A 26,333-nucleotide genomic window follows, 5' to 3' on the forward strand; every position below is an offset into this window, starting at 1 on the left:
CAGGCTGGTCTCAAACTCCTGAGCTCAAGCGATCTGCCCACCTTGGCCTCCAAAGTGCTAGGATTACAGGTGTGAGCCACTGCACCCGGCTAATACAGTTCTTGATATGCAGTAGGGACCAATGGGAGCTGGTAGAGCTTACTTGTTAAGTGTGGGCTTTGAAATCAGACAGCCAGTTTTGACTTACATTATTGGTCGTGGGCTCATCCGTGAAATGGGGATATTAATGGTACTATGTTTCTATTGTCGGCTTATTATGAAAATTAAATGATAATGTGTGTGAAGTACTTATAATTGAGCACATAGTAAGTATTCTCAAGTGTTTTGTATGATGATTATTAGTGAGTGAATCAGGCCACTGGGGTTTTGGGATACAGACTCTGGGATATTCAAGAACCTTGGGGGCAGGATGGTGAATAGGCCTTTAGACCCTTCACCTGCCCACTTGGGAATTGGCCCTCCCACCCATTGTAGGAGCTTGGCCAGGAGGAGCTCTTCGTGGCTGTGGAGATGCTCTCAGCTGTGGTCCTGATTAACCGGGCCCTGGAGGCCCGGGATGCCAGTGGCTTCTGGAGCAGCCTGGTGAACCCTGCCACAGGCCTGGCTGAGGTGGAAGGAGAAAATGCCCAGCGGTGAGAAAGGCTTAGCCACACATTGGGAGTGAGGGATGGGGGAATGCAGCCAAGACTCAGCACTCTTCTGTTGGAGATTTGCCTTGTGCATGATGTCCCATTCTTGGGCCCAGGCCCACCCTCTGGATCTGTTCATAGTTCCTTGGCCTGTGTTTCTTCCTGGGAGTGGATGGGGTCACAGTCATTCCTCTTTTCTTCATTGATTCATTCTTTCCTAGCAGATGTTTGAGTACTGACCCATGTGCCAGATATTACTCTAGGTGCTGGGAAACAGCAGTGAACAAAACACTCTGCTCTTGTCAAACTTACATGCTAGTAAAGGGAGACAGATGATTAGAAAAGAAGATGAGATGGCTGGGCGCAGTGGCTCATGCCTGTAATCCCAGCACTTTGGGAGGCCGAGGCGGGAGGATCACTTGACGTCGGGAGTTTGAGACCAGCCTGACCAACAAGGAGAAACCCCATCTCCACTAAAAATACAAAATTAGCCGGGCGTAGTGGCGCATGCCTGTAATCCCAGCTACTCTGGAAGCTGAGGCAGGAGAATGACTTGAACCCGGGAGGTGGAGGTTGTGTTGAGCCAAGATCATGCCATTGCACTCCAGCCTGGGCAACAAGAGTGAAAGTCTGTCTCAAAAAAAAAAAAAAGAAAGAAAAGAAAAAGAGGCGTAGAGAAAAATAAAATAGGGCAAAGTGGGTAACGGGTAGAGACATAGTAGGGACAGTTTTTCTGTTTTACATAATGTAGACCTCTTTGCTGAGGAGGTCATTTTGAAAGAGACCTAAAGGGCATAAATGATTGCCATGAGGCTATCTGGGGCAGAGGCCTTGAGAAAGCAATGTGCATGGTGTGTTCAAAGAACACCAGGAAGCCAGTGTGGTGGAGTGAAGTAAGGAAGAAAGAGGAGTGGGAGATGAAGACCAAGTAGCCGAGGCCAGACCATGTAGGACTCTGGATTTTACTCTGAGTGAGGAAGGAAGCCATGGGAGGGTTTTGAGCCAGGAGGGAGTTGATCTGACCTACTTCGTTTTTTTATTTTTAGAGACAGGGTCTTGCTCTGTTACCCAGGCTGGAGTGCAGTGGTGCAATCACAGCTCAGGGTCTTGCTCTGTCACCCAGGCTGGAGTGCAGTGATGCAATCATAGCTCAGGGCCTTGCTCTGTCACCCAGGCTGGAGTGTGGGGTGCAATCACGGCTCACTGCATCCCTGAACTCCTGGGCTCAAGTGATCCTCCCAACTTAGCATCCCAAGTAGCTAGGACTACAGGCACATGCCACCATGCCTGGCTAATTTTTTAATTTTTTGTAGAGATAGGATCTCTCTACGTTGCCCAGGCTGGTCTTGAACTCCTGGGCTCAAACTATCCTCCCATCTTGGCCTCCCAAAGTGTTGGAATTACAGGCGTGAGCCACCGCGCCCAGCGATCTGATCTACTTAATAGGATCTTTCTGGCTGCCGTGCTGAGAATTGACTGCAGGAGTACAAGGGGAAAGCAGGGAGACCTGTTAGACAGCTATTGGAGTAATCCAGGCAAGAGACGATGGGGGCTTGGCCTTGGGCGGTAGTGGAGATGGGGAAAAGGAGTCAGATTTTTGATACATTTTGAAAGCAAACTGACAGGATTTGGTCATATAATAGATATGGGGTAGAAGAGAGAACAGAATTAGGTATGACTCCAAGATTTGGAGCAAGATGGGAGAGAGAGTGGGACACACAGGTTAAGCAGGGGAATCAGTTCAGATGTGAGCTGTTGGGTTTGAGGTGCTTGTTAGACATTTACTTGGAAATCACAAGGAGCTGGCTGGGATAAATGAATGGGCTGGAGGTGTGCTTTCGGGAGCATATGGTGTTAAAGTCATGAGATTGGGTGAGATCACCTACAATGTAAGTATGGAGAGAGAAGAGGTCTGAAGACTGAAGATTGGGATGCTCCCATGTTTAGATGTCAGGGAGGAACCAGCAGAGGTGTCTCAGAAAGAACAGCCTGTGAGGCAAGAAGAGAACTAAAAGAGTGTGGTGTCCTGGAGGTCAAGTGAGGAAAATCGTTCAACTGTTTCCCCTGACTTCTGGCTGATAATTCACATGCTACTCACCTCTCTGCCCTTCACCCCACTGCCAGTTACTTCGATGCCCTGCTGAAATTGCGACAGGAGCGTGGGACGGGTGAGGACTTCCTGAGCTGGAATGACCTGCAGGCCACTGTGAGCCAGGTCAATGCACAGGCCCAGGAAGAGACCGACCGTAAGTATAGTTTGGAGCTGGGTGGAGATGGCCCAACTTAGGCAGTCCTGTCCCTTAGCCATAAGTCTAGGGGCCCCCCACCCACCTAGATCTCTCTTTCTTAGGGGTCCTCGCAGTCAGCCTCATTAATGAGGCTCTGGACAAAGGCAGCCCTGAGAAGACTCTGTCTGCCCTACTGCTTCCTGCAGCTGGCCTAGATGATGTCAGCCTCCCTGTTGCCCCTCGGTACCATCTCCTCCTTGTGGCAGCCAAAAGGCAGAAGGCCCAGGTGAAGTTAGGGCTGGCTGGGTTGGTCATCAGAGCAGGAAGAACATTCTCTGTGGGTTGCACTGTACCCAGTCTGGCAGAGCTCTATTCTGATGGACACAATGGCTTCTGGGTGGGGGTGAGGGGAGCGTTCCAATCTGGTAAAGGATGGCCCCATTGCCAGGGCAGTGGACAGTCCATGGGAAGAGCACAGGCCTGGGAACCAGAGAACCAGGCTGATTTTCCCACTCTGACCCTTAGTGACCATGTGACCCTGAGCAAATCCCTTGATATCTCTGAGCTCTATTTACTCATCTGTAAAGTACTGCCTACCCTGGTCCTACCCAGCTCCCAGAATGAGGGTGAAAATCAACTGAATTGACAAATAGGGCAGGGTTCTGAACCTGAAATGCCTTGAGTATATTGCAGTAGAGAGTGGTTGAGAGCTCAGGCTCCTGGGCCAGACTACTGGAGCCTGCGTCCTGGAAGCTTGACCCTGCACGTGTTACTTAACCTCTCTGTACGTCTGTTTCATCACCTAGAAGCTTGTGACAGTAAAGAGCGTATCTCATAGTTATGGGGTGTAAGTGAGATAATATGACAGTAGTACTAGCTAACATCTATTGAGTCCTCACTCTGTGCCAAGCATCGTTTTATGTGCTTTACGAGTATTAATGCATAAGAAAGTGCTTTAGAATACTGCCTGGCACATAGTCAGTACTCAATAAAATGTTAGTTTACAAAGTCTATTATTAATGAGGAGAGTTGGGAAGGAGTAGAATCTGGGGTTTTGTGAGGCAAGGAAGAGTTCAAGCCTTTATCAGTCTGACAGTGTGGCAGGCATGGGCTTACTTGACCTGTGGGCTCATGTAATCTTCCCACTACCTTGTCAGGTAGAGGAGTGTGGAGCAAGAAAAGGAAAGAGAAGGTAAAGGTCAGGGTCAGGATTGGCCTGAGAAGGTGGGCAATGAGGCATGGGGAGTGGGGTGTGGGGGCAGGTAGTTGGAGCCTCCAGTGTGGGCTATCCCTTGACATGGTTGAGGCACAAGAGCAGGGAATTGAGCTGTTGAGAAGGTGGTGGATGCTGAGGGTTTGAGGAGCTATGCAGAGCCTCTGTGGTTCTGGAGGTGCTGTGGCCAAGCCAAGTAGACCTGAAAGCCCAGTAAGAAAAGAGAGCCTCCTGAGCCTGGCCACATCCCAGGGAACCACATGCAACACATGCCCACACACAGGGCAGAGAGCTGAGTGGAGATCGCTGTCCCTGTGGCTCCCAATGCCTGCCTGCAGTTTGGTTCCCTTGGGCATCTTGGCCTGGGAACCTAGAGAGACTAGCTTGGGGTCTCATCTTTTTTTTCTCCCTCAATCTGCCAGGTGACAGGGGATCCTGGAGCTGTGCTGTGGCTTGAAGAGATCCGCCAGGGAGTGGTCAGAGCCAACAAGGACACTGATACAGCTCAGAGAAGTAAATGGACTGGGTGGGGGACCCTGGGAGGGAAGGGATGGTGATGTGGGCTCAGCAGCAGCCCAGATAATCAGGCAGCCTCCCTGGTCACCTCCCTCTCCCTTCAACCTCTGTGGGGAGGCAGGCCAGAGTCAGAGCAGGAGGGCTGCTATTCAGACTGCAGGATGGATTTCCTGGCAGTCAACGGGGCAGGAAATTCTCAGGAGGTGAGAATCCATAGTTCACCCGCTGCCTCCCTCTATGCCTTCCTGTGGACACTTTCCCTGTAATGTGGGCATGTGAGATCACGCGGTAGTCAGAAATCCCATTTCTGCTGGTAGCTTGAGTTTGGGTTCCAACAGTCAATCAGCTCTGGCTAGAAAATGTTTAGACTTGGTGTGAGAGAAGAAGAATTGGCAGTAGTTTGAGGAAAACAGGCAGACTCAGTGCAAATAGACAGGGGTGTGCTGTTGTGTGGTGCTGGTAGTGTTAGTTCTCAGTGGCTGGGGTCTCTCTGTCCATCTGTCTGTCTGCTAGTGACTGGAAGGCAGATGCTACAGCAGCCATTCCCACCTCTTAGGCTCTCTTCTCCTAAGAAACTGTCCCAGGGTCCTCTGCCCATATCCTGCCTTTATGCTTCTTTTTTGAGACAGGGTCTCACTCTGTCACCCAGGCTAGAGGGCAGTGTATTGTGATCTCCATTCACTGCACCCTCTGAAGCAATCCTCCCACCTCAGACTCCTGAGTAGCTGGGAGCACAGGCATGCCCTACCATACCTGGCCAATTTTTTTTTTCTTTTTTGAGACAGAGTGTCTCTCTGTCACCAAGGCTGGAGTGCAGTGGTACAATCTTGGCTCACTGCAACCTCTACTTCCCAGGTTCAAGCGATTCTCGGGCCTCAGCCTCCCAAGTAGTTGGTATTATAGGCGCCCACCACCACAGCTGGCTAATTTTTGTATTATTATTAGGCACAGAGTTTCACCATATTGGCCAGGCTGGTCTCGAACTCCTGACCTCAGGTGATCTGCCCACCTCGGCCTCCCAAAGTGCTGGGATTACAGGCGTGAGCCACAGTGCCTGGCCAATTTTTATATTTTTTTATAGAGATGGGTTTTGCCATGTTGGCCAGGCTAGTCTCAAACTCCTGGGCTCAAGTGATCTGCCTGCCTCAGCCTCCCAAAGTGTTGGGATTACAGGCAGGAGCCACTGCTCTGGGCCTTTATGCTTCTGTTCAAGCTGATTTTCCTTTTATCAAGCCCCAACTCAGCCTAGCCCCATGCTGCCTCCCTCAGGAGTGCTTCCTTGACTGCTGCTGCCTTTCCCTCCAAGCACAGTTGCATGCTGCTGCTTTTCATGTATGTGTCTCTGTCCATCCTGGGATGTTCCCGTCTACTCCTTCAGAAGGGTGATTTTGTGTCCTTTTTCATGGAATCTGTCCCTAGTGGACAGGCCAAGGCCCATGGGAGGGACTCGGGGGAAGGATTGACTGCTCTCTCCTGATGCCCCTGTCAGTGGCTCTTGGTGTGGCTGCCATCAATCAAGCCATCAAGGAGGGCAAGGCAGCCCAGACTGAGCGGGTGTTGAGGAACCCTGCAGTGGCCCTTCGAGGGGTAGTTCCCGACTGTGCCAATGGATACCAGCGAGCCCTGGAAAGTGTCATGGCAAAGAAACAGCATCCAGGTAATGGCCCCAACCTGACCCTCCTCTTCGCTGCCTGTCCCAGCCACCCCTTGCCTGCTCTGAACCTTCTCTACTTGCTTGGTTTCTGCTTAGCAGACACAGCTTTCTGGGTTCAACATGACATGAAGGATGGCACTGCCTACTACTTCCATCTGCATACCTTCCAGGGGATCTGGGAGCAACCTCCTGGCTGCCCCCTCAACACTTCTCACCTGACCCGGGAGGAGATCCAGGTTGGCAGAGACCCTGCAAGGGTAGGGGATCTTGGATAGGAATGTCCTGAAGAAGAGGCTCCCACTCCCCAAAAGACCACAGCGTCTCTCTCCTGCCTCCACAGTTAGCTGTCACCAAGGTCACTGCTGCCTATGACCGCCAACAGCTCTGGAAAGCCAACGTCAGCTTTGTCATCCAGCTCCAGGCCCGCCTCCGTGGCTTCCTAGTTCGGCAGAAGTTTGCTGAGTATTCCCACTTTCTGAGGACCTGGCTCCCAGCAGTCATCAAGATCCAGGTGGCAGGCTCTGGCTTTCTCAGTCTTCAGGGTCTGGGCTTATCTGGGCTCCAGGGTATCCACCCTGCTTCCTTTTTACTGACATAGGAATGATGTTTCGGCCTCTGAATAGCAGTGGTTAAAAGCATAGGTTCTGGAGCCAGACCATGTATGTTTGAATCCCAGCTCTACCACCTCTTAGCTGTGTGACCCTGGCAAATTATTTACCCTCTGTCCATCAGTTTCCTCACTGGTCCCTCAGTCTTTTCATCTGAAAAATGGGGATAACGATAGCACCTACCTTATAGAGTTGTTATGAGGATTAAGTTAGGTAATATCTCAAGTGTTTATAAATTGTGCCTGGGAGGTAGGTAAGAACATGGTAGAAGTTACCATGCTATTTATATCATCATCATCACTATCCAGAGAGTGAGAGCTGCTTCTTAGCTTCCCCAAGGGAAGAGTGAAATAAGATTTAGCTGGGCGCAATGGCTCATGCCTGTGATTCCAGCCACTCAGAAGGCTGAGGTGGGAGGATTACATGACAGGGTCTCACTCTGTCACCTAGGCTAGAGGGCAGTGTACTGGCTGAAATGAGCTATAATGCCACCACTGCACTCCAGCCTGGGCGACAGAGTGAGACCCTATCTCTAAAAATGTGTGTGTGTGTCTGTGTGTGTGTGTGTGTGCGTGTGTCTGTGTGTGTATGTGTCTGTGTGTGTGTGTGTATTTAGTAAGACGTCAAGGCTTAGACACTAGGAGGGCTCGAAGGGGTGGTGGTGGTTAAACAGAAAAGGGGTGGAATATCCTTTAGGAAGAGAATAGCCTTCTACCTTTTCTCTCCTACCAGCCCTTCCCATTTTTATTCTTCCAACCCGTGGATGGTCCAGTGTGGCCTCTGAGACTGACTTATAAGTAATTGAGACATGAGGCTGGTAGGGAAGATAGCCAGAGGCACTGTGCAAGCCAGGAATGATGGCAATTGAGCAGATACCTTCCCAGGCAGATGTGATCTGGAGGGCCTCGTGGAGGTGCTGGCAATGTAAACATGCTTTCACAAACTTCTTTGAATGCCAAGAGCACGGGTGCGAGATGGGTGCAAGGTCCACGGGTGAGTAATCACATCTCTCCCCTCACAGAAATTGGAGTACACTTGATGTTAGACATTGTGATAGGAGAGACACAAAGACTCCAAGGGACACAGAGGACTCCAAGGGAGACAGATGTGCAGACCGGGACTGGCAAATGGCCCTTGATTATGACTGAGGGTGTTGGGGGGTAATTGAGAGCTCAGGCTTTGGGGTCAGAAGCTAGAGTTTGCCTCCTGGTCCTACCACTTCTGGGTCATATGACATTGGGCACCTTACTTATGCCCTCTCTAGCACTCAGTTTCCTCATTCATAATGATGGTACTCACCTCATATGTTGATTAGGAGGACTCAGTAGGAAAATTACATGTAGCACTTAGCGTGGTAAGTGCTCCATTGATGGGAGCCATTATGAGATTTTGTTTTCAGGGCATTGGTCCCAGAACTCAGTACAGAACTTTAGTGATCTGTATTTCGTGGTCTGAATCATAGGGATTTCTCCCTCCTGAGCCCAGTCTGGAATTTCACACTAACCACACCAACAGTGGGAGAGAAGATGGAGTCAGAGGGAACATTTGTCACTAGTACCAGAGCTGTGTGGGCTGTGGCCTGGGTCCTGGGAGACAGAGAAAGAGAGAGGTAGCCCAGAGCCTGGAGCCTCTTGCCCGGGGAAAGGAAAATCCAAAATGAGGCTTCCTGGGTGTGCTGAGACTTTATCTCCTGAAAGCTCTGACCCTGGCCAGAACCCCATCCAGGGTCCTGAATTCTGACCAGTTCAGAGGCCTTAAGGAGCCTGGTGGAGGTTGGGTAGTGAGTAAGAGCAGAGAGCAGACCACTCTGCCTTTTCCCACAGCAACTTTCCAGGCAGTACTTGGAGGAGGAAAGGAAAGAGTCCTGAGGGCAGAATGGAAATGGGGCTTCCTTACCTCTAGGCTCCAGCATGGACAGCTGGCATCATGGACCAAGCTATCCTCTTTTACATCCTATCCCAACAGAGGGGCCGTGTAAGCCTTGAGGGAAAGCTGGCAGAACTGGCTTTAGGAAGGGCTGGGGGCAACTGAATGAAAGGAGTTGCTCCCAAGTCTTACCAAACTGAGACAATGTCAGTGGTAGAGTATCTCCCAGGGCCTGTGCACTGAGAGATGCTGGACATGGGGCCTAAAAGACAGGAAGGGCCAAGCATGGTGGCTCACGCCTGTAACCTCAGCACTTTGGGAGGCTGAGGTGGGAGGATTGCTTGAGCCAAGGAGTTCAAGACTGGCCTGAGCAATATAGTAAGACCCCATCTCTACAAAACATAAAAAGTTAATCAGGCATGGTGACACATGCCTGTGATTCCAGCTACTTAGGAGGCTGAGCCAGGAGGATCACTTGAGCCTGGGAGGTTGAGGCTACAGTGAGCTGTGACGGCACCACTGCACTCCAACCTGGGTGACACAGCAACACCCTGTCTCAAAAAAAAAAAAAAAGACAGGAAGTATTTCAGTGGGTAGATAGGGCTGGGAACAAGGGTGAGTATAAAAGGTTCAGGGACAGAAAACCATAAGGCATGTTTACAAGAAAGTAAAAAGTCTGATGCATCTAGGATCCTTAAGAAGATGGGGACCAGTGGCAAGTCAAATAGGGAATGTGGGGTCAGATGGTTGAGAACTTCTGGAAACAGGCTGGGACAGTCTAAGAGGTACTTTAGGAAAATTAATCCCACACAAGCTTGGAGAGAAAGGGAAAAGTCTCCTAGGAAGGAGACCGGAATGGAAGAGGGCCTTGAGATTTTAGAGACCAAAGGAGGCATGATTTGTGCAGATGTCGGTTGGGTCCTTTGCAGCAGATCAGCTAGGGGAGAGGCCATCAGCCTGACAGCTGAGTTACTGGGAACCTTGGTGGGAAGATTTGCTGAGAACTAGGGTCAGGAGCTGGATTGTGTTGTAAAGAGAGTGTGAGTTATGAGAGCATTAGTGACCTGCTGCCCAGGTGGCCATGGGCAGAGATGGTGAGCACACGGCTCTGTGTCTGTACACACTTCTCATCCACACAACTGCATGCATTTCCAGACTGCTCTCTGCCCACTTTCTGTGCACATGAGGGAGGGTGGAGTGTGTGATAGGGTGTGGGTGGTCTGCATATGGGTGTATGAGTATATTTTAGGCTGATATGGTACATAGTTTGGTGAAGTTGGTGAGTAGGTGTATGCTTTATTATCTTTTAGGACTGTATCTTATAGTTGAGTTTCTGTGAAGAGGTGTTGGTTAGAGGTGTGTGGGTATGGGTATGTGGGTGTTTGTTCTGGGACCAGGGAGTATGGCAGAGGGCATTGTTGGCTATGTGCAGCCATTTGGTCTTCCCCATGAAGTTGGAAGTTCTTTGAGAATAGGGCCACTTTCCCCTTCCCCCTCTATTGAACCGCCCCCTTCTATTCCCTGGAGGGCCCAGGACAAAGATTTTCTTAAAAGCCTCTCTGGCCAAAGGAGACCTGCTTGAGTTACTTCCCTTTCTCTCCTGATGTGCAGGCTCATTGGCGGGGTCATAGGCAGCGGAAGATTTACCTGGAGCGGTTGCAGTATTTTAAAGCAAACCTGGATGCCATAATCAAGGTAGGTACGGTGGTTTTGGCAGGCTCCTTTCTCTCGAAGGACCCTCTGAGAACAATCTTGTAGTCTTGTCACCTCCTCCTGACCTCTAGATTTGGCTGAATTGGCGTGAGACTGAGGGTGGGCCCCAAGTTGGAGCTGAGGCAGTGTGTTTCTTCTCCCAGATCCAGGCCTGGGCCCGGATGTGCGCAGCTCGGAGGCAATACCTGAGGCGTCTGCACTACTTCCAGAAGAACGTGAGTGTCACCTTGCTCCCCCTGCCCACATACCCAACCTTTGCCCATGAGACTAGAGCAAGGACAGTCAGCAACCCTTTTCCCATCTGTGTTTGTGGCAGGTTAACTCTATTGTGAAGATCCAGGCGTTTTTCCGAGCCAGGAAAGCCCAGGATGACTACAGGATATTAGGTGAGCTGCCTGATCCACCCTCCCCAGCTGCTGGGAGGGAGAGGACCCCATAGAGCCAGGCAGGTCTAGACATCCTTCTGCGACTGCACAGCAGGTAAGGGGGAGGTAGTCACAAGTTGTCTGTGCAGGAGCATGGAACAGGGGTTGTAACAAAAGCCCCCCTGCTCATCCCAATCACAGATAGCCTTGTCACAGTGAAAGTTCTTCTAACCAGACTCTTTTTGTAACAGGCTTAGATTATCTACCTGTTGCTACCACCAAAGCAGAAAGAAAAGGATCTTGCTTCTTTTCTTAGTATTCAATCTTCTCCTCTCCAGACCTCTGTGGCCCAGCACAAACAAGGCCTGGTGAGGCACACAGAGTCTATTCTGTGGTGTGGGGAATGTGAGAAGCACCCAAGGGAGTGCCATCTTCCTGCTCCATATTCCCCATTAGTTGGGTGCTCATTTAAAGCTTTAAAGAGGTCCTTTCTGGCTCTTGTTCTTCAAGTTCAGAAGCCCAGCAAATGGCATCCCTTTCGTTTTTGTGAAATTGACAAGTAGTCCATTTCTACATTCACCTCTAGCCCCTGGGTTCCTGTAGCAGTAGGCCCCTTTCCTTCCTGACCTTGAGGCTGCACTCTTGGGCTTCTGGTGAAATGTCCTATTCAGGAATCCTCTCCTTCACCTCCTCAGTCCTTCTTCGCCCCTGTCCTGCCCACAGGGGCTTTGCCTGTCCCTTCTCTGGCCATGCACACTCAGGCCATCTGCTTCCTTCCCTCCTTCTTTCTCTCCTTCCCTCTCCCCAGCCTAGCCCATTCTATTTTATCTCTGTGGTTACACTAATACCATTGTCCTGGCCATTCTTCATCTTCTTTTTCTTCTCTTCAGTTTATGGTTTTTCTGGAAGAATTTGTTTTTCCCTAGTACTGTCTCCTGACTTCACTGGCCCCCAAACTTTACTCAGAGCTCTACCATTTACTAGCTGTGTGGCCCTCGGCAAGTTACTTAACTTCTTTTTTTTTTTAATTGATTATTTATTTATTTATTTATTTATTTATTTATTTATTTATTTATCTGGGACAGAGTCTTACTCTGTCACCCTGGCTGGACTGCAGTGGCACGATCATGGCTCACTGCAGCCTCAACCTTCCAGGCTCAAGCAATCCTCCCACCTCAGCCTCCTGAGTAGCTGGGACTGGAGGCGTACACCACCACAACTAGCTAACTTTTTGATTTTTTCTAGAGATGAGGGTCTCCCCATTTTGCCCAGACTGGTCTCAAACTCCTGGGCTCAAGTGATCCACTCGCCTTGGCTGCCCAAAGTTCTGGGATTACAGTCGTGAGCCACCACACCCAGCCAATTAACTTCCTTCTCGCCCACTTATCTCCTTTATAAACTGGACATAATGCTAATACCTATCTTGTAGGGTTGTTCTGAGGAGTTAATATGCTGTATTTCATCGAATCCAAGATGCCATGAATTGTCTTGGACTCTACCCTTCTTCACTCCTCAAAGATTTGTTCCCAGGCCAGGCACAGTGGCTCACACCCGTAATCCCAGCACTTTGGGAGGCTGAGGCAGGAGAATCACCTGAGGTCAGGAGTTTAAGACCAGCGTGGCCAACATGGTGAAACCCTGTCTCTACTAACGATACAAAAATTAGCCAGGCGTGGTGACAGGTACCTATAATCCCAGCTACTTGGGAGGCTGAGGCAGGAGAATCTCTTGACCCCAGGAAGCAGAGGTTGCAAGGAGCTGAGATCATGCCACTGAATTCCAACCTGGGCAACAGAGCAAGACTCTGTCAAAAAAAAAAAAAAAAAAAAAAGATTTATTCCCCTACTGTAGCCAGATTAGTCCATTAAACCTGTACATGTGATCATGTCACTCACCTCCTTAAGACTTATCATGATGCCCTGTTGCCTTGAGGATAAAGTCCAACCTCCTAACCACAGCTTTGGGGCTCTCTGTGATCCAGCCTTTCCCTACACCTCTAACCTCACTGACCTGCCCCTCACCACCTACACCTTCTGCACTGTGTTCCAGATACAGTGGACTTCCAGCACTCCCCACATTCACCCTCTCCACCTCCTTTTCACCGACATCAGGGGTGTCTCACCTCCTCCTTGCAGTGTTTCTTCACTCCCCAGGTGGGGTTGGGCAACCCACTTTTGTTTTCCCAAAGATCCCCATGCTTGCTCCTCTCAAAGTGCTAACTACATTGCAGTGAATTGTGGTTTATTTGTCTAGTTCCCCTACTAGACTGCCTTTAGGGACAGGGACTAGTTTTATTCATCTTCCAAATCTGACTCCTTCATTTATTACTAACTGTAACGTAGGGCAAGTTGCTTACCTTCTCTGAGTCTCAGAGTTATCATCGGTAAGAGAGGATAGTTATAGTGTACTGACCTCACAGGTGGTCTTAAGTATGTAAAGCACTTAGAACAGGTTCTGTCTTATAGTAAACATTCTATGTATTAGTTGTTTTGTTGTTATTTCCAATAAATTAGCTCAGAGGCTTCTTTCTTTTTGCTCAAATACCAATTCCAAAGGTTATTCAAGGAGAATCACCAGCTAGCTCTGACCTCCCCTATATTATAAAGCCCACTGTCCATCCCGTCTACCTGTCCTTCCCGGTGTGTACAGACATTCCTGACAGAGGAGCACTGTGGGAGCAAGCAGGGCTGAGTGGTGGCTGGCAGGTAGGAGGAGGAGGAGCAGGTTGGCCCAGCAGAAGTGAGTAGTAAATTGGGGTAGACTAGGGAGGTCTGGGAGGATAATCAGAAGGAGCTGTGGCTCTGGCTTTGGTGTCAGAGGTCCCTGGGATAGACCCAGGCTGGGGTGAATCAGAGGCATGGGAAGAGCAGCTATTATGTCATCTCCAGTTATAAGACAGGGAGCTCAGGGACAGGCCTGGCTAGGAGGCTACCCACTGCCCTCCACGTGCAAGCAGAACCAGTTAGAAGAGGACTGGCGTTGGGGACCTGCTGATCCCAAGCGGAATGGGGACTGGGGTGGGCTGACTCTGGGGCAGGGGCTGGCTAGGAGGCCTCTGATGAGGCATGGCTAATCCTGATGCCTCCTCCCTTCCTCCCAGTGCATGCACCCCACCCTCCTCTCAGTGTGGTACGCAGATTTGCCCATCTCTTGAATCAAAGCCAGCGAGACTTCTTGGCTGAGGCAGAGCTGCTGAAGCTCCAGGAAGAGGTAGTTAGGAAGATCCGATCCAATCAGCAGCTGGAGCAGGACCTCAACATCATGGACATCAAGATAGGCCTGCTGGTGAAGAACCGGATCACTCTGCAGGTATGGGGCCCACCAGTCCTCCCCTTCCTCAGATCTGCGTGCGTCTGGAGATGTGATGCTGACCATTCTCTGCTTGGTAATCAATTTTTTTCAAAATGGTGTGGATTTTATCACCTGACTCAGGTCCTTGTTCCAGTGGCCCTCTGCCATTCTAATAAATAATTTTGGGGGACCCATGACAGAGTAGAAAAAGCATGAGACCTAGAATCAGAATGCCTGGCTCTGCTGATTCCCAGGGATGGGGCTGTGAGTGCTCATTTCACTTCTAAGTCTGTTTTCTCATTAGCAAACTGGGAATAATGAGAATGTCCACCTCTCCAGGCCAAATATAGAGATAGATACGAAAGCTGTTTAAATCATAAATTACCATACGAATATGCAGTGACAGGGTAATAGTGATATAGTGATAGCTCCACCTCAAATGTGTGTAGCAGTCTAATAAGAAGAGATAGCAGCCGGGCGCGGTGGCTCACGCTTGTAATCCCAGCACTTTGGGAGGCCGAGGCGGGCAGATCACGAGGTCAGGAGATCGAGACCACGGTGAAACCCCGTCTCTACTAAAAAAAATACAAAAAAAAAAAAATTAGCCGGGCGTGGTGGTGGGCGCCTGTAGTCCCAGCTACTCGGAGAGGCTGAGGCAGGAGAATGGCGTGAACCCGGGAGGCGGAGCTTGCAGTGAGCCGAGATTGCGCCACTGCACTCCAGCCTGAGCGACAGAGCGAGACTCTGTCTCAAAAAAAAAAAAAAAAGAAGAGATAGCAAAAGCCAAATAGACACAATTCCTCAGCCTGGCAACCCAGTTCTCTTTGGGGACTCACTCCCATGACAGGAGAGGAACCAGATGGAGTCTCAGGGCACTAGGAGGGGCCCTTCCTCACCCTAGTACTGCTTCTGTCCCCCAGCTTATGCCTGTTCCTTGAACAGCAGAAAGCCCTGGCTCTTCAAGGCACTGATTCTAGACCATATGTTCTGTGCCCTGGGATGGCCTAGGCTAGTTGTATCACCCGCTCCTCCACCCCTGCAGGAAGTGGTCTCCCACTGCAAGAAACTGACCAAGAGGAATAAGGAACAGCTGTCAGATATGATGGTTCTGGACAAGCAGAAGGGATTAAAGTCGCTGAGCAAAGAGAAACGGCAGAAACTAGAAGCATACCAACACCTCTTCTACCTGCTCCAGGTTAGCAGAGGACTTTCCAAGGAGAAGTCTCTCCCATCTCCTGAGGGTCTGAGACTTCAAGGCCTTCTTGTCTGTGCCTTTGGCACCATGCAAGGTGTCCTTTCCCATAATCTTAATTCCTTATCCCCAGGAAAAGAGACTACCTCTTCCCCTGTTTGTCTGTTTGTCTGTTACTAGCACCTGGAGAAAGTGTGGTAGTGCTTTCTCCATTCCAGATTTCCATCAGGGGAAAGCCTTTCCTTATCCTATCACTGGTCCTCGAAGTGCATGGTCAGCCATTCCTGTCTCCCCTCTTGCTTGCAGACTCAGCCCATCTACCTGGCCAAGCTGATCTTTCAGATGCCACAGAACAAAACCACCAAGTTCATGGAGGCAGTGATTTTCAGCCTGTACAACTATGCCTCCAGCCGCCGAGAGGCCTATCTCCTGCTCCAGCTGTTCAAGACAGCACTCCAGGAGGAAATCAAGTAGGCTCTCCAGACACAAAGGAATGGGGAGAGAATGGGTTAAGAGATGCCCCTGTTGGCTCCTTCACAAGGTGACAGCTTGTTGAGGCTTAAGGGTAGAAATGGAATCAGAAGACCTCTTTTCTCTGCCTCCTGTGGAGAAACCGTAAAACGTCTGGGACAGCACAGTGGGAGGATATGGGCTGACATGTTAACACAAAGGATGAGAGAGATATCAAGACATTCCTTAAGAGCGGGGACACCAGGGCAGGCTTTGAGAGCCAAAATCTCAAAAAGGAAAAGCAACGGTTTGTCCTACACAGAGGCAGAAGACTGATTTCAGTGACCTCTTAAACCACAGGTCAAAGGTGGAGCAGCCCCAGGACGTGGTGACAGGCAACCCAACAGTGGTGAGGCTGGTGGTGAGATTCTACCGTAATGGGCGGGGACAGAGTGCCCTGCAGGAGATTCTGGGCAAGGTTATCCAGGATGTGCTAGAAGACAAAGTGCTCAGTGTCCACACAGACCCTGTCCACCTCTATAAGAATTGGATCAACCAGACTGAGGCCCAGACAGGGCAGCGCAGGTGAGCACATGGGCAGAGGGAGAGCTCTCTTTGATCAGCTGTGTCTTGGACCCTACTGGGGAAGCTTGGGTGTACTTTGAAGGTGGCATATAAATGGGCATGCTGATTTATGCAAATATGACACCAGCTTTGTAGGCATGCATAAAGTAGTCTTTTAGACCCCCTCTGATAATTAACATGAAACTGATGTAAATGACTCCAGACCTGGTGGGCTTAACATAAAATGAGTACAGATGAATATGCAAATGTGCTTAATTGCTATGTCAGTGCTTGCAAATGATGTGTCAAATTTGCTGGTAGTAGGGCCGGGCACAGTGGCTCACACCTGTAATCCCAGCACTTTGGGGGGCTCAAGGTGGGCGGATCACCTGAGGTCAGGATTTTGAGACCAGCCTGGCCAACATGGTGAAACCCTCTACTAAAAATACAGGCCGGGCGTGGTGGCTCACACCTGTAATCCCAGCACTTTGGGATACCGAGGCGGGCGGATCACGAGGTCAGGAGATCGACACCATCCTGGCTAACATGGTGAAACCCCATCTCTACTAAAAATACAAAAAATTAGCCGAGCATGGTGGCAGGCCCCTGTAGTCCTAGCTACTCGGGAGGCTGAAGCAGGAGAATGTCGTGAACCCAGGAGGCGGAGCTTGCAGTGAGCCGAGACTGTGCCACTGCACTCCAGCCTGGGCGACAGAGCGAGACTGTCTCAAAAAAAATAAAAAATACAAAAATTAGCCGGGTATTGTGGCGCACTCCGGTAGTCCCAGCTACTCGGGAGGCTGAGGCAAGAGAATCACTTGAACCTGGGAGGCGGAGGTTGCAGTGAGCTGAGATCGCTCCACTGCACTCCAGCTCTAGGCAACAGAGTGAGACTCTGTCCCCCCGCAAAAAAAAAAAAATTTGCTGGGAGTTAGGATATGGACTCCTATTGATAGGAGTATAGAAGAATATTTCTATTTACAGATGAATAGGCAAATGAGATAGTGCGAGAAATAGGTTGCCCTTATAGCCTGGGGTCATTACTCAGGTCCCTAAGTGCTAGGGAAACCTAGCCACAGAGGCAAGCAGGCAATCCTGGTGGCTGCTCTGGATGGCACAGGAGGCTTTAGGTGAGGGAACTATAAGGCTCTGGCCCAGCCTCTTCATTATTCCAAACTCCCAAAGACTATTTGCAGCGCAGCCGCCTGCTTGTCATCTGTTTCCTTAGAAGGGTCCCTAGATTCCAGGTTCTCTGTTCCTTCCTACATTCTTCCAGCTTCCCTGTAGATACTCCAACTCTTCTTTACCTCCCAACTGCATTTCTCCAGTCCTTTCTCTCATTCTGGCCCTTTCTCCTTTAGCATGCTGAGCTGTCCTTAGCACATCTGTATGAGATCTTGTTGTTAGACAAGAGTTTAAGGAATAGGGCCTTGGGGAAGGAGGCCATTGGAGGGGGCTCCTGCTTACACCTTGTCTCTCTCTGCTCATAGCCATCTCCCATATGATGTCACCCTGGAGCAGGCCTTGAGCCACCCCGAGGTCCAGAGACGACTGGACATCGCCCTACGCAACCTCCTCGCCATGACTGATAAGTTCCTTGTAGCCATCACCTCATCTGTGGACCAAATTCCGTATGTGCAACAGCCCCACCCCAGCCTACGCATGGGATTTCAAGAGGGCCAGGCCACCATGGGGAGCAGAGCAGGGTGATAGTCCTGCAGGGAGGAAGGCAGGGAGGGAGATGGAGCCAGGGGTACTCAGAGGGGTTCCTGAAGAGATGTGGGGAATGCTCGAAACTCCTGCTAGAGGGCTGAGCTGAAAGACGGCATGCAAGTCTGTGTGTGGCCTGGTAGGATGTCAGTGGAACCAGAGGAGGGACCCTAAAATGATCTCAGGGACACTTTATTATCTAACAGCAAATGAGGAGAAAATGGGACTCTTCAGTTCCCAATATCAAAAATAAATATTTTAAGCACATAAAGTACTTTATAGTTCTCTCTTTTCTTAAAATTTAGTCAATACATTTGGTTTTCTACATTTATTTTTTGACACATAATAATTGTACATATTCATAGGGTACAGTGTGGTGTTTTGATACATGTATACATTGTGCAATGAATGATCAAATCAGAGTAATTACCATATCTGTTACCTCAAACATTTATTTCTTTGTGGTGAGAACATTCAAAATCCTTCTAGCTATTTTGAGATATACAACACATTATCAACTATAGTCACCTTCTGTGCAATAGAGCACCAGAACTTATTCTTTCTACCTGACTGTAACTTTGTACCCATTGACCAACCTCTCCCCATCCTCTTTACCCACTCTCCTACCCTTCCCAGGCTCCGGTAACCACCATTCTACTCTCTACTCCTGTGAAATCACCTTCTTTAGATTCCACATATGAGTGAGATCATGCAGTATTTGTCCTTCTGTGTTTGGCTTATGTCACTTAACACGAACCTCTAGGTTCATCTATGTTGTCGAAAATGACAGGCTTTCACTCTTTTTTTGTTTGTTTTTCTTTATTTTTTATTATTATTATTTTTGAGACAGGGTCTCACTCCGTTGCCCAGGCTGGAGTGCCCAGGGCAAGATGAGGATGTTGAAAGGGGGAACCCACAGAGTTTATAACCCTGCTCCCCAAACCTGGAGAACCAGATTAAGAGTTTACAATTAGGCGTAAGAAAAGATTGTTCTAGGCTTAAGAAAGTAAAGTATACAATGAGCTGTAAACTTCTGTCTCTGGTACCCTAGGAGTGGAAATTGCTTTTAAATGAATTTAATTACATTTGTAGGTGGCACATCCATAATAGGAATAATAATGATAATACAGTCTAGCACATTTGAATAGTACTCTACCATTATACGTTACTCTCGCAGACATAATTTCACTTGATCCTCAAAAAACCCTGTGAGAAGAGAAGGCAAGAATGATCATTCCCATTTTCTAGACCAGGGGATAGACTTGCAAAGGGGAAGGAAATAGCCTAAGATAATATCTCTGGTTGGTGGTGGAGTCCAAATTGGAGCTTCTCCTCCCGGCTCACTGATCTCCTTGGGGCCCTACCTCTAGCCCAGACTAGGCCACTCACAGGTGCTCTGTGACAACTGACAAGGTTGACTACCTCGGAGCCACCTAGGCTGTCCTAGGACAGGGTTTTGGCTGTGAGTGTCAGATACCCAAGCTTTAGGTTAACGGTGCCTCTGGGGGATGGGGGATGGCTATGGTGATCTGGGGTGCTCTGCAGAGGAGCCAGAGAGTCTCAGAGAAGAGGTTCTTGAGCCAGGTTGGAGGCTGTGTGAGAGATTTAGTAGATGATAGGACCCTGGTCCTGACTACTGACACAAGGCAGGAGGAAGGGACAAGGCCCAGAGACATTTGGAGGAAGGCAGCAGGGAGCTGGCCATGGCTAGTGGAGGGACAGTGCTTGAGCCCCACTCTGGAGTGGCTGAGCCTGGGGGAGAAGAGACAGCCAGGCACTCAAGCTCTTATCTCTGGCAGAGAGAGATGGGCAGAGGCACCGGCACAGCGCACCTATTTCTTTGTCCCCAGGTATGGGATGCGATATGTGGCCAAAGTCCTGAAGGCAACACTAGCAGAGAAATTCCCCGACGCCACAGACAGCGAGGTCTATAAGGCAAGTGTTGTCTCCCCACCCCCACCTCCCAATCCCTCCTTTGCTTTGCTGGTACCTGCAATCCCCAGACTGAGACAAAAACACAAAAAATCCTATGCCATAAAAATCCAAGGAGAGAAATATGCTGCCCCTATAAATGGAGCCTGGCTCACCCGCAGGGCTTCAGGTGGCAGATGGCTCACGCTGGGGTGTGAGCGAACAGAGTGGGCAACACTGGCTTCTTGTCAGGAGATCTGGGTTCAAGTCCCAGCTCTTGCTCAGGTTTGCTGTGTGGCCTTAAGCAAGTTGTCTGCCTGCCCTGGGCCTGTTTTCTTTGAAGTGAGGGGGTTGGCCCAGGTGTCCCTTCCAGCCAAGCAAGCTGGGAATGTGGGGTCGCACCAGTCAAGGTGGCCCCTGGACACTCCTGGGAGAGTCTCCTCTGCCCTCAGGTGGTCGGGAACCTCCTGTACTACCGCTTCCTGAACCCAGCTGTGGTGGCTCCTGACGCCTTCGACATTGTGGCCATGGCAGCTGGTGGAGCCCTGGCTGCCCCCCAGCGCCATGCCCTGGGGGCTGTGGCTCAGCTCCTACAGCACGCTGCGGCTGGCAAGGCCTTCTCTGGGCAGAGCCAGCACCTGCGGGTCCTGAATGACTATCTGGAGGAAACACACCTCAAGTTCAGGTCTTGGGTCCCTTTCCTCTCTGTCCCCTTTCTTCCCTCTTCTCACCTTTGACATCCCACTTGTCCCCTCCAGAATCCATGAGGACAAGAGGCATAAATAGAAGGGATGAGCATAATGAGCGGGGTGGAGGATAGGTTGTTGGAAGGACTTCCCAGTGGAGAGAAAAGGAGACTATTAAGGGAGATTGGCTTGAGGGGTCACTGGGACAGAGGTAGGGCAGGACAGAGGGCAGAAGCTGAGACTGGAGAGTCCAAATTGGCCTGAGCAATCACTGGAGAAGGCTGGGGAAATGATGGGGACAGAAGATGTGTGGGATGCTGGCCCTCCCCGCTCTCTCACATGCCCGCCCTCTGGACAGGAAGTTCATCCATAGAGCCTGCCAGGTGCCAGAGCCAGAGGAGCGTTTTGCAGTGGACGAGTACTCAGACATGGTGGCTGTGGCCAAACCCGTGGTGTACATCACCGTGGGGGAGCTGGTCAACACACACAGGGTGAGGGGCTGAGATCTGGAGGATGTTGGCTGGGTGGGCAAGGGTTTGGTAGCCTGTGATGGGGTAGTGGGCTGGCCCCAGAGGGAAGACCTGGCTCAGACCCTGCATTTCCTTTTCTTCCTCTGTGCTGCAGCTGTTGCTGGAGCACCAGGACTGCATTGCCCCTGATCACCAAGACCCCCTGCATGAGCTCCTGGAGGACCTTGGGGAGCTGCCCACCATCCCTGACCTTATTGGTGCGTGCCCTCCTTAGCAGCTGGGGCCAGCTAGGGGGCCTGCAGGGAGGGAGGGACAGGCAGGCAGGCAGGCAGGCAGGGCATGTGAGCGTGCCCATGTAGTCTAGGTCTTGTGCCAGGCGACTAGTTCCATACGCTCCCTCTGGTCCTGACATGGGCACAGGGACACAAATTGATGTGGAGAAGGTAGACAGACAGTAGAGGGACCCACGATCATCATGGAAAACGGCCAATTAAATGATCTGAAAGAGGCACAGGGATCAGGGCCTCATTAGGTTTCTCTGAGAAGGAGGGGTTTCCGGGCCATGGAATAGGAGGAAGCCAACTTACTGGGAGGAAGGACAGAATGCAGATGGTGATTGGAGAGAACCAGGAGCTGCAGGCTCAGGGAGGCATGGCTCCTCTACCCTCAGGGCACCCAGGGCTGAGGGTGTGGGGGTGGCACAGCCCCGGTAACACAAGGGTATGCTCTGTTAATGACAGCCCTTCCATTGGTGCTAAGGGTTGGGGACACAGGGTAGTTCTGCAGCCCAGTGTGGGAAAACTTCCTGGAAGAGGGGCATGTGGAGCAGCCGATTTAACATGACTCCATTGGTGCATATGTGTGTGTGTGTGTGTGTGTGTGTGTGCGCATGTGTGTGTGTATGCTGTCTCCCTCTCATTCCTCACCACACCTCAGGGGAGAGCATCGCTGCAGATGGGCACACGGACCTGAGCAAGCTAGAAGTGTCCCTGACACTGACCAACAAGTTTGAAGGACTAGAGGCAGACGCTGATGACTCCAACACCCGTAGCCTGCTTCTGAGGTGGGCGACGCCGGCCTCTGCCCCTGCATACCTGAGCTCCCCAGGCCTGAGGCCAGTAAAATGGCCTTACTCTGAGGCGCCCATTCCACCTTATTCCTGGGCTCCCTTATCCTTCAGGAAGTTCTCCCTGAAGCCTACCTTTATTCCCCTCACTGCAGCCTTGGCTCTTTTCCGTCTGGTGTCCTCAGCTTTTTGCTCTGTGTTGTACTGAAAGTAAAGGAATGGTGAAGATATTGGCAACAGCAGGTGTTTGCATATTGTGCTGTTTACCAAATGCTTTTTTCTTTTTTCAAGTAGAGACAGAGTCTCGCCATGTCGCCCAAGCTGGCCTCAAACTCCTGGCCTCAAAGCCATCCACCTGCCTCAGCCTCCCAAAGTGCTAGGATTACAGGATTGACCCACTGCGCCTGGCCCAAATGCTTTTTTATATGTTATCGTTTATTCTTAGAAACAAGCTATGAGGTAGATGGTGGCTTCCCCTCTTCATAGTTGAGGAAAGACTCAGTAGTTATGTGATTTATCCAAAGTTCCACAGCCAGTGGGTTGTAGATCTCATGTTCTAATTCCACTTTTTTTTTTTTTTTTTTTTTTTGAGATGGAGTCTCACTCTGTCACCCAGGCTGGAATGCAGTGACGTGAACTCAGTTCACTGCAACCTCTGCCTTCTGGGTTCAAGCGATTCTCCTGCCTCAGCCTCCCGAGTAGCTGAGACTACAGGAGCTCACCACCACGTCCAGCCAATTTTTGTATTTTTAGTAGAGATGGAGTTTCACCATGTTGGCCAGCCTGGTTTTGAACTCCTGACCTCAAGTGATCTGCCTGCCTTGGCCTCCCAAAGTGCTGGGATTACAGGCGTGAACCACTGTGCCCAGCCTAATTCCACATTATTGTTGAGTGTGATAGTCAGCAGACGGGCATGGAGCTTTTCTTCCCCAGTCCTACAAAAGTGAGGGAGGACTCCCAGTAGGGGTGAGCTGGTCATCTGGGCAGAAGAGGAGCCAAAGTGCCAGCTCAAGCTCCCTGCCAACAAGGCAACCCCTTGCACCCACTCATTCACTCAATAAACAAGTGAGCTGGCCAGGTGCGGTGGCTCATGTCTGTAATCTCAGCACTTTGGGAGGCAGAGGCAGGTGGGTCACCTGAGGTCAGGAGTTAGAGACCAGCCTGGCCAACATGGTGAAACCCCATCTCTACTAAAAATACAAAAATTAGCTGGGCATGGTGGCGGGCACCTGTAATCCCAGCTACTTGGGAGGCTGAGGCAGGAGAATCACTTGAACCTGGGAGGCAGAGGTTGCAGTGAGCCAAGATCATGCCATTGCACTCCAGCCTGGGTGACAGGAGTGAAACTCCATCTAAAAAAAAAAAAAAAACAAGTGAGCTAAGTATCGTCTTTGTCCTGCCATGAAAGGGCTGAGAGCAGGGTCGGGCTAGGGCTGAACATAGAGCACCACCAAGAGGGTGGTGGCTGTCAGATGCATTGAGAGCTAAGGAGAAGGGATGGCTGGGCGGGAAGGACATGTGTGCTCAGCTGAAGGACTCAAAGAAAGATAGTTGTGGGGAAGGTATTCTAGGCAACGACATCCCCTATCCCTTGCTCTCTCTCCTTATATCCTAGCAGCCATGCTATAGAGCATGGTCCACTTACTCTCAGACCTCTGGCCAGTCCCATGTCCAGGCCCTTCCCCTGCCCCTTACCTCTCCTCTGTCACTGCCCTCCTTGTGCAGCACCAAGCAGCTGTTGGCCGATATCATACAGTTCCATCCCGGGGACACCCTCAAGGAGATCCTGTCCCTCTCGGCTTCCAGAGAGCAAGTGAGTAGCCGGGCCAGCCCACAGGTTCTGTCTCATTCATCCCCCGCCTCGTCCCACCTGCACCGCTGCTGTTTCCCTCCTCTGAACCTCACCCGCAGTCAGCCAGAAGCAGACACCTGTGCTCACCGGTAATGAGAACTCTGGAGGCCTACAGGGTGAGGGATACAGCTTTAGCCTTGGGAAGCCTCAGGCTGCAGAGTCATGGGGTCCCACCCCTCTCCCCACTTCACACACTGAAACAAGCACCAACACTAGGGCTATGGGGGGCGCTGAGAAACAGTCTGGAAGGCTCCCCTGGAAGGCCTGCACTCAGAAGAGTGGTCTGCTAGAACGCGTGGAGGCAGGAGAAGGTAGTAGGCAGGTGGGGGGCCAGGGGCAGGTTGGGCCCCCTGGAGCGAAGACTGAACCAGGGTCTTCCCAAAGAAAAGGTGGGGATGGCCAGTAGAGGTGTGTCCCAAAACAGAACAGACAGGGAAATGCCCCCAAACATCCTGTGCCATCAGAAAGATCCATTGTTGGGAAGTCACAGCTAGTGTCTGTCCGGAATCCTTTATGCCATGGCCTGGGTTTGGGTCTCCTTTGGGCCACTCCTCCCCTGTGGTGATCTATGAGGCCCTCCCATGTGTGACACCATGTGTTATGGTGTTATACCTTGATATTCTTCATAAGCTATGCCCTGCCCCAGCCATATCCTGCAGAGGCTGGGCTCTAGGGCACTTTCTTAATGATACCCAGAAAAATGCTCAGGCCTCCCTTTGTTGCTGGTGCCCATGGGACCTTCCCTGGTGTGGGAGCAGAATGGTAGGACCTGGTAGACCCCTCCAGCGTCTGTGTGTCCCCAGGAAGCAGCCCACAAGCAGCTGATGAGCCGACGCCAGGCCTGTACAGCCCAGACACCGGAGCCACTGCGACGACACCGCTCACTGACAGCTCACTCCCTCCTGCCACTGGCAGAGAAGCAGCGACGCGTCCTGCGGAACCTGCGCCGACTTGAAGCCCTGGGGTTGGTCAGCGCCAGAAATGGCTACCAGGGGCTAGTGGACGAGCTGGCCAAGGTAATAACCTGGGCCTGGGCTCCGTGTGCCTGTGTGTATGTGTGTGTGTGTGTGTGTGTGTGTGCATGTACATGTTAATCCATAGTGTTGGTGGGCCCCTCCTGATGAGTGCCCACCCAAAATTGTCACCAGCCAGAGGAAGGCTGAGGGTCCTTTTTGAAGGAAAGATTTTTTTCTTTTTCTTTTTTTTTTTTTTTTGAGACAGTCTCACTCTGTCTTCCAGGCTGGAGAGCAGTGGTGTGATCCTGGTTCACTGCAACCTTCACCTCCCTGGTTCAAGCGATTCTCCTGCCTCAGCCTCCCAAGTAGCTGGGATTACAGGTGCGCGCTGCCATGCCCAGCTAATTTTTGTATTTTTAGTACAGACACGGTTTCAGGCCATGTTGGCCTGGCTGTTTTCGAACTCCTGACCTCAGGGTCCGCCCATCTTGGCCTCCCAAAATGCTGGGATTACAGGCGTGAGCCACTGCACCTAGCCAAATTTTTGTATTTTTAGTAGAGACAGGGTTTCACCATGTTGGCCAGGCTGGTCTCAAACTCCTGACCTCAAGTAATCTGCCCACCTTAGGCTCTCACAAAGTGCTGGGATTACAGGTGTGAATCACCACTCCTGGCCTGAAGGAAAGATCTTGAAATTAGTTAGAGAGGAGGGTGTTCTTGCAACTCTCTCTTTTTTTTTTTTCCACATTAGCTGGGTAATGTGCCCAGGTCAGAAGGTTTGAGAGAAGCATATCTCACACAAGAGCATGAAAACCCAATCCTCAGCTTATGACCTACAAAAGTATCCTTGCAACTTTCTTTTGCTAAAAAACAAACAGCCTTGAAACCAGTTAGTCCTCAACGGGCAGAGGCCCTGAGGACATGCCTTGAGGATTTGGAATACCATCCTTGAGATTTTCCTTCTAGGAAAACAGCCTTGAAGCCTGTTCTTCTGAAGAGCCTCACAGTGTGTAGTGCTTGGGCCTGTGTCAGGCCCTAAGGCTCTCCTGCCAGGAAGGACCACTCATCCCTTCCTCTGTTCCCCAACCCCAGGACATCCGCAACCAGCACAGACACAGGCACAGGCGGAAGGCGGAGCTGGTGAAGCTGCAGGCCACATTACAGGGCCTGAGCACTAAGACTACCTTCTATGAGGAGCAGGGTGACTACTACAGCCAGTATATCCGGGCCTGCCTGGACCACCTGGCCCCTGACTCCAAGTAGGTGCTGCTTTCCCATACTCGGAAGGTTACGTGTGACTTCTCACCCCTGCCCATGTCATCTTTGCCCCACCATCTCCCAGCTTTGAAAGGGGAATCTCACCCAGCACAGCACAGTCCCTTCCTAAGTCTGG

General features: G+C 50.8%; 1 protein-coding gene and 1 non-coding gene across 2 annotated transcripts in view; one reads left to right on the forward strand and one right to left on the reverse strand.

The window, feature by feature from the left end:
• Positions 1–26,333, forward strand: part of IQGAP3 (IQ motif containing GTPase activating protein 3) — a 45,508-nt gene that overhangs the window by 15,808 nt on the left and 3,367 nt on the right. Inside the window, exons 13-35 of the mRNA XM_032154205.2 lie at positions 475–632; positions 2,754–2,875; positions 2,980–3,143; positions 4,493–4,583; positions 6,076–6,243; positions 6,337–6,476; positions 6,581–6,751; positions 10,326–10,409; positions 10,571–10,642; positions 10,744–10,813; positions 13,893–14,101; positions 15,126–15,278; positions 15,582–15,745; positions 16,086–16,310; positions 17,780–17,920; positions 19,850–19,934; positions 20,363–20,595; positions 20,955–21,087; positions 21,221–21,323; positions 22,003–22,129; positions 23,858–23,945; positions 24,788–25,000; positions 26,033–26,199. Of these exons, the coding sequence (XP_032010096.1) occupies positions 475–632; positions 2,754–2,875; positions 2,980–3,143; positions 4,493–4,583; positions 6,076–6,243; positions 6,337–6,476; positions 6,581–6,751; positions 10,326–10,409; positions 10,571–10,642; positions 10,744–10,813; positions 13,893–14,101; positions 15,126–15,278; positions 15,582–15,745; positions 16,086–16,310; positions 17,780–17,920; positions 19,850–19,934; positions 20,363–20,595; positions 20,955–21,087; positions 21,221–21,323; positions 22,003–22,129; positions 23,858–23,945; positions 24,788–25,000; positions 26,033–26,199 (3,281 nt within the window). The remainder of the gene's footprint in view (positions 1–474; positions 633–2,753; positions 2,876–2,979; positions 3,144–4,492; positions 4,584–6,075; positions 6,244–6,336; positions 6,477–6,580; positions 6,752–10,325; positions 10,410–10,570; positions 10,643–10,743; positions 10,814–13,892; positions 14,102–15,125; positions 15,279–15,581; positions 15,746–16,085; positions 16,311–17,779; positions 17,921–19,849; positions 19,935–20,362; positions 20,596–20,954; positions 21,088–21,220; positions 21,324–22,002; positions 22,130–23,857; positions 23,946–24,787; positions 25,001–26,032; positions 26,200–26,333) is intronic.
• On the reverse strand, positions 25,686–25,785 carry LOC116470111 (small nucleolar RNA U13). The gene has a single exon (XR_004248535.1). It is a non-coding gene; the product is annotated as a small nucleolar RNA U13 (small nucleolar RNA).

This window comes from Hylobates moloch, unplaced genomic scaffold, assembly GCF_009828535.3.
Source record: "Hylobates moloch isolate HMO894 unplaced genomic scaffold, HMol_V3 SCAFFOLD_5, whole genome shotgun sequence".
Classification (NCBI taxonomy): domain Eukaryota; kingdom Metazoa; phylum Chordata; class Mammalia; order Primates; family Hylobatidae; genus Hylobates; species Hylobates moloch.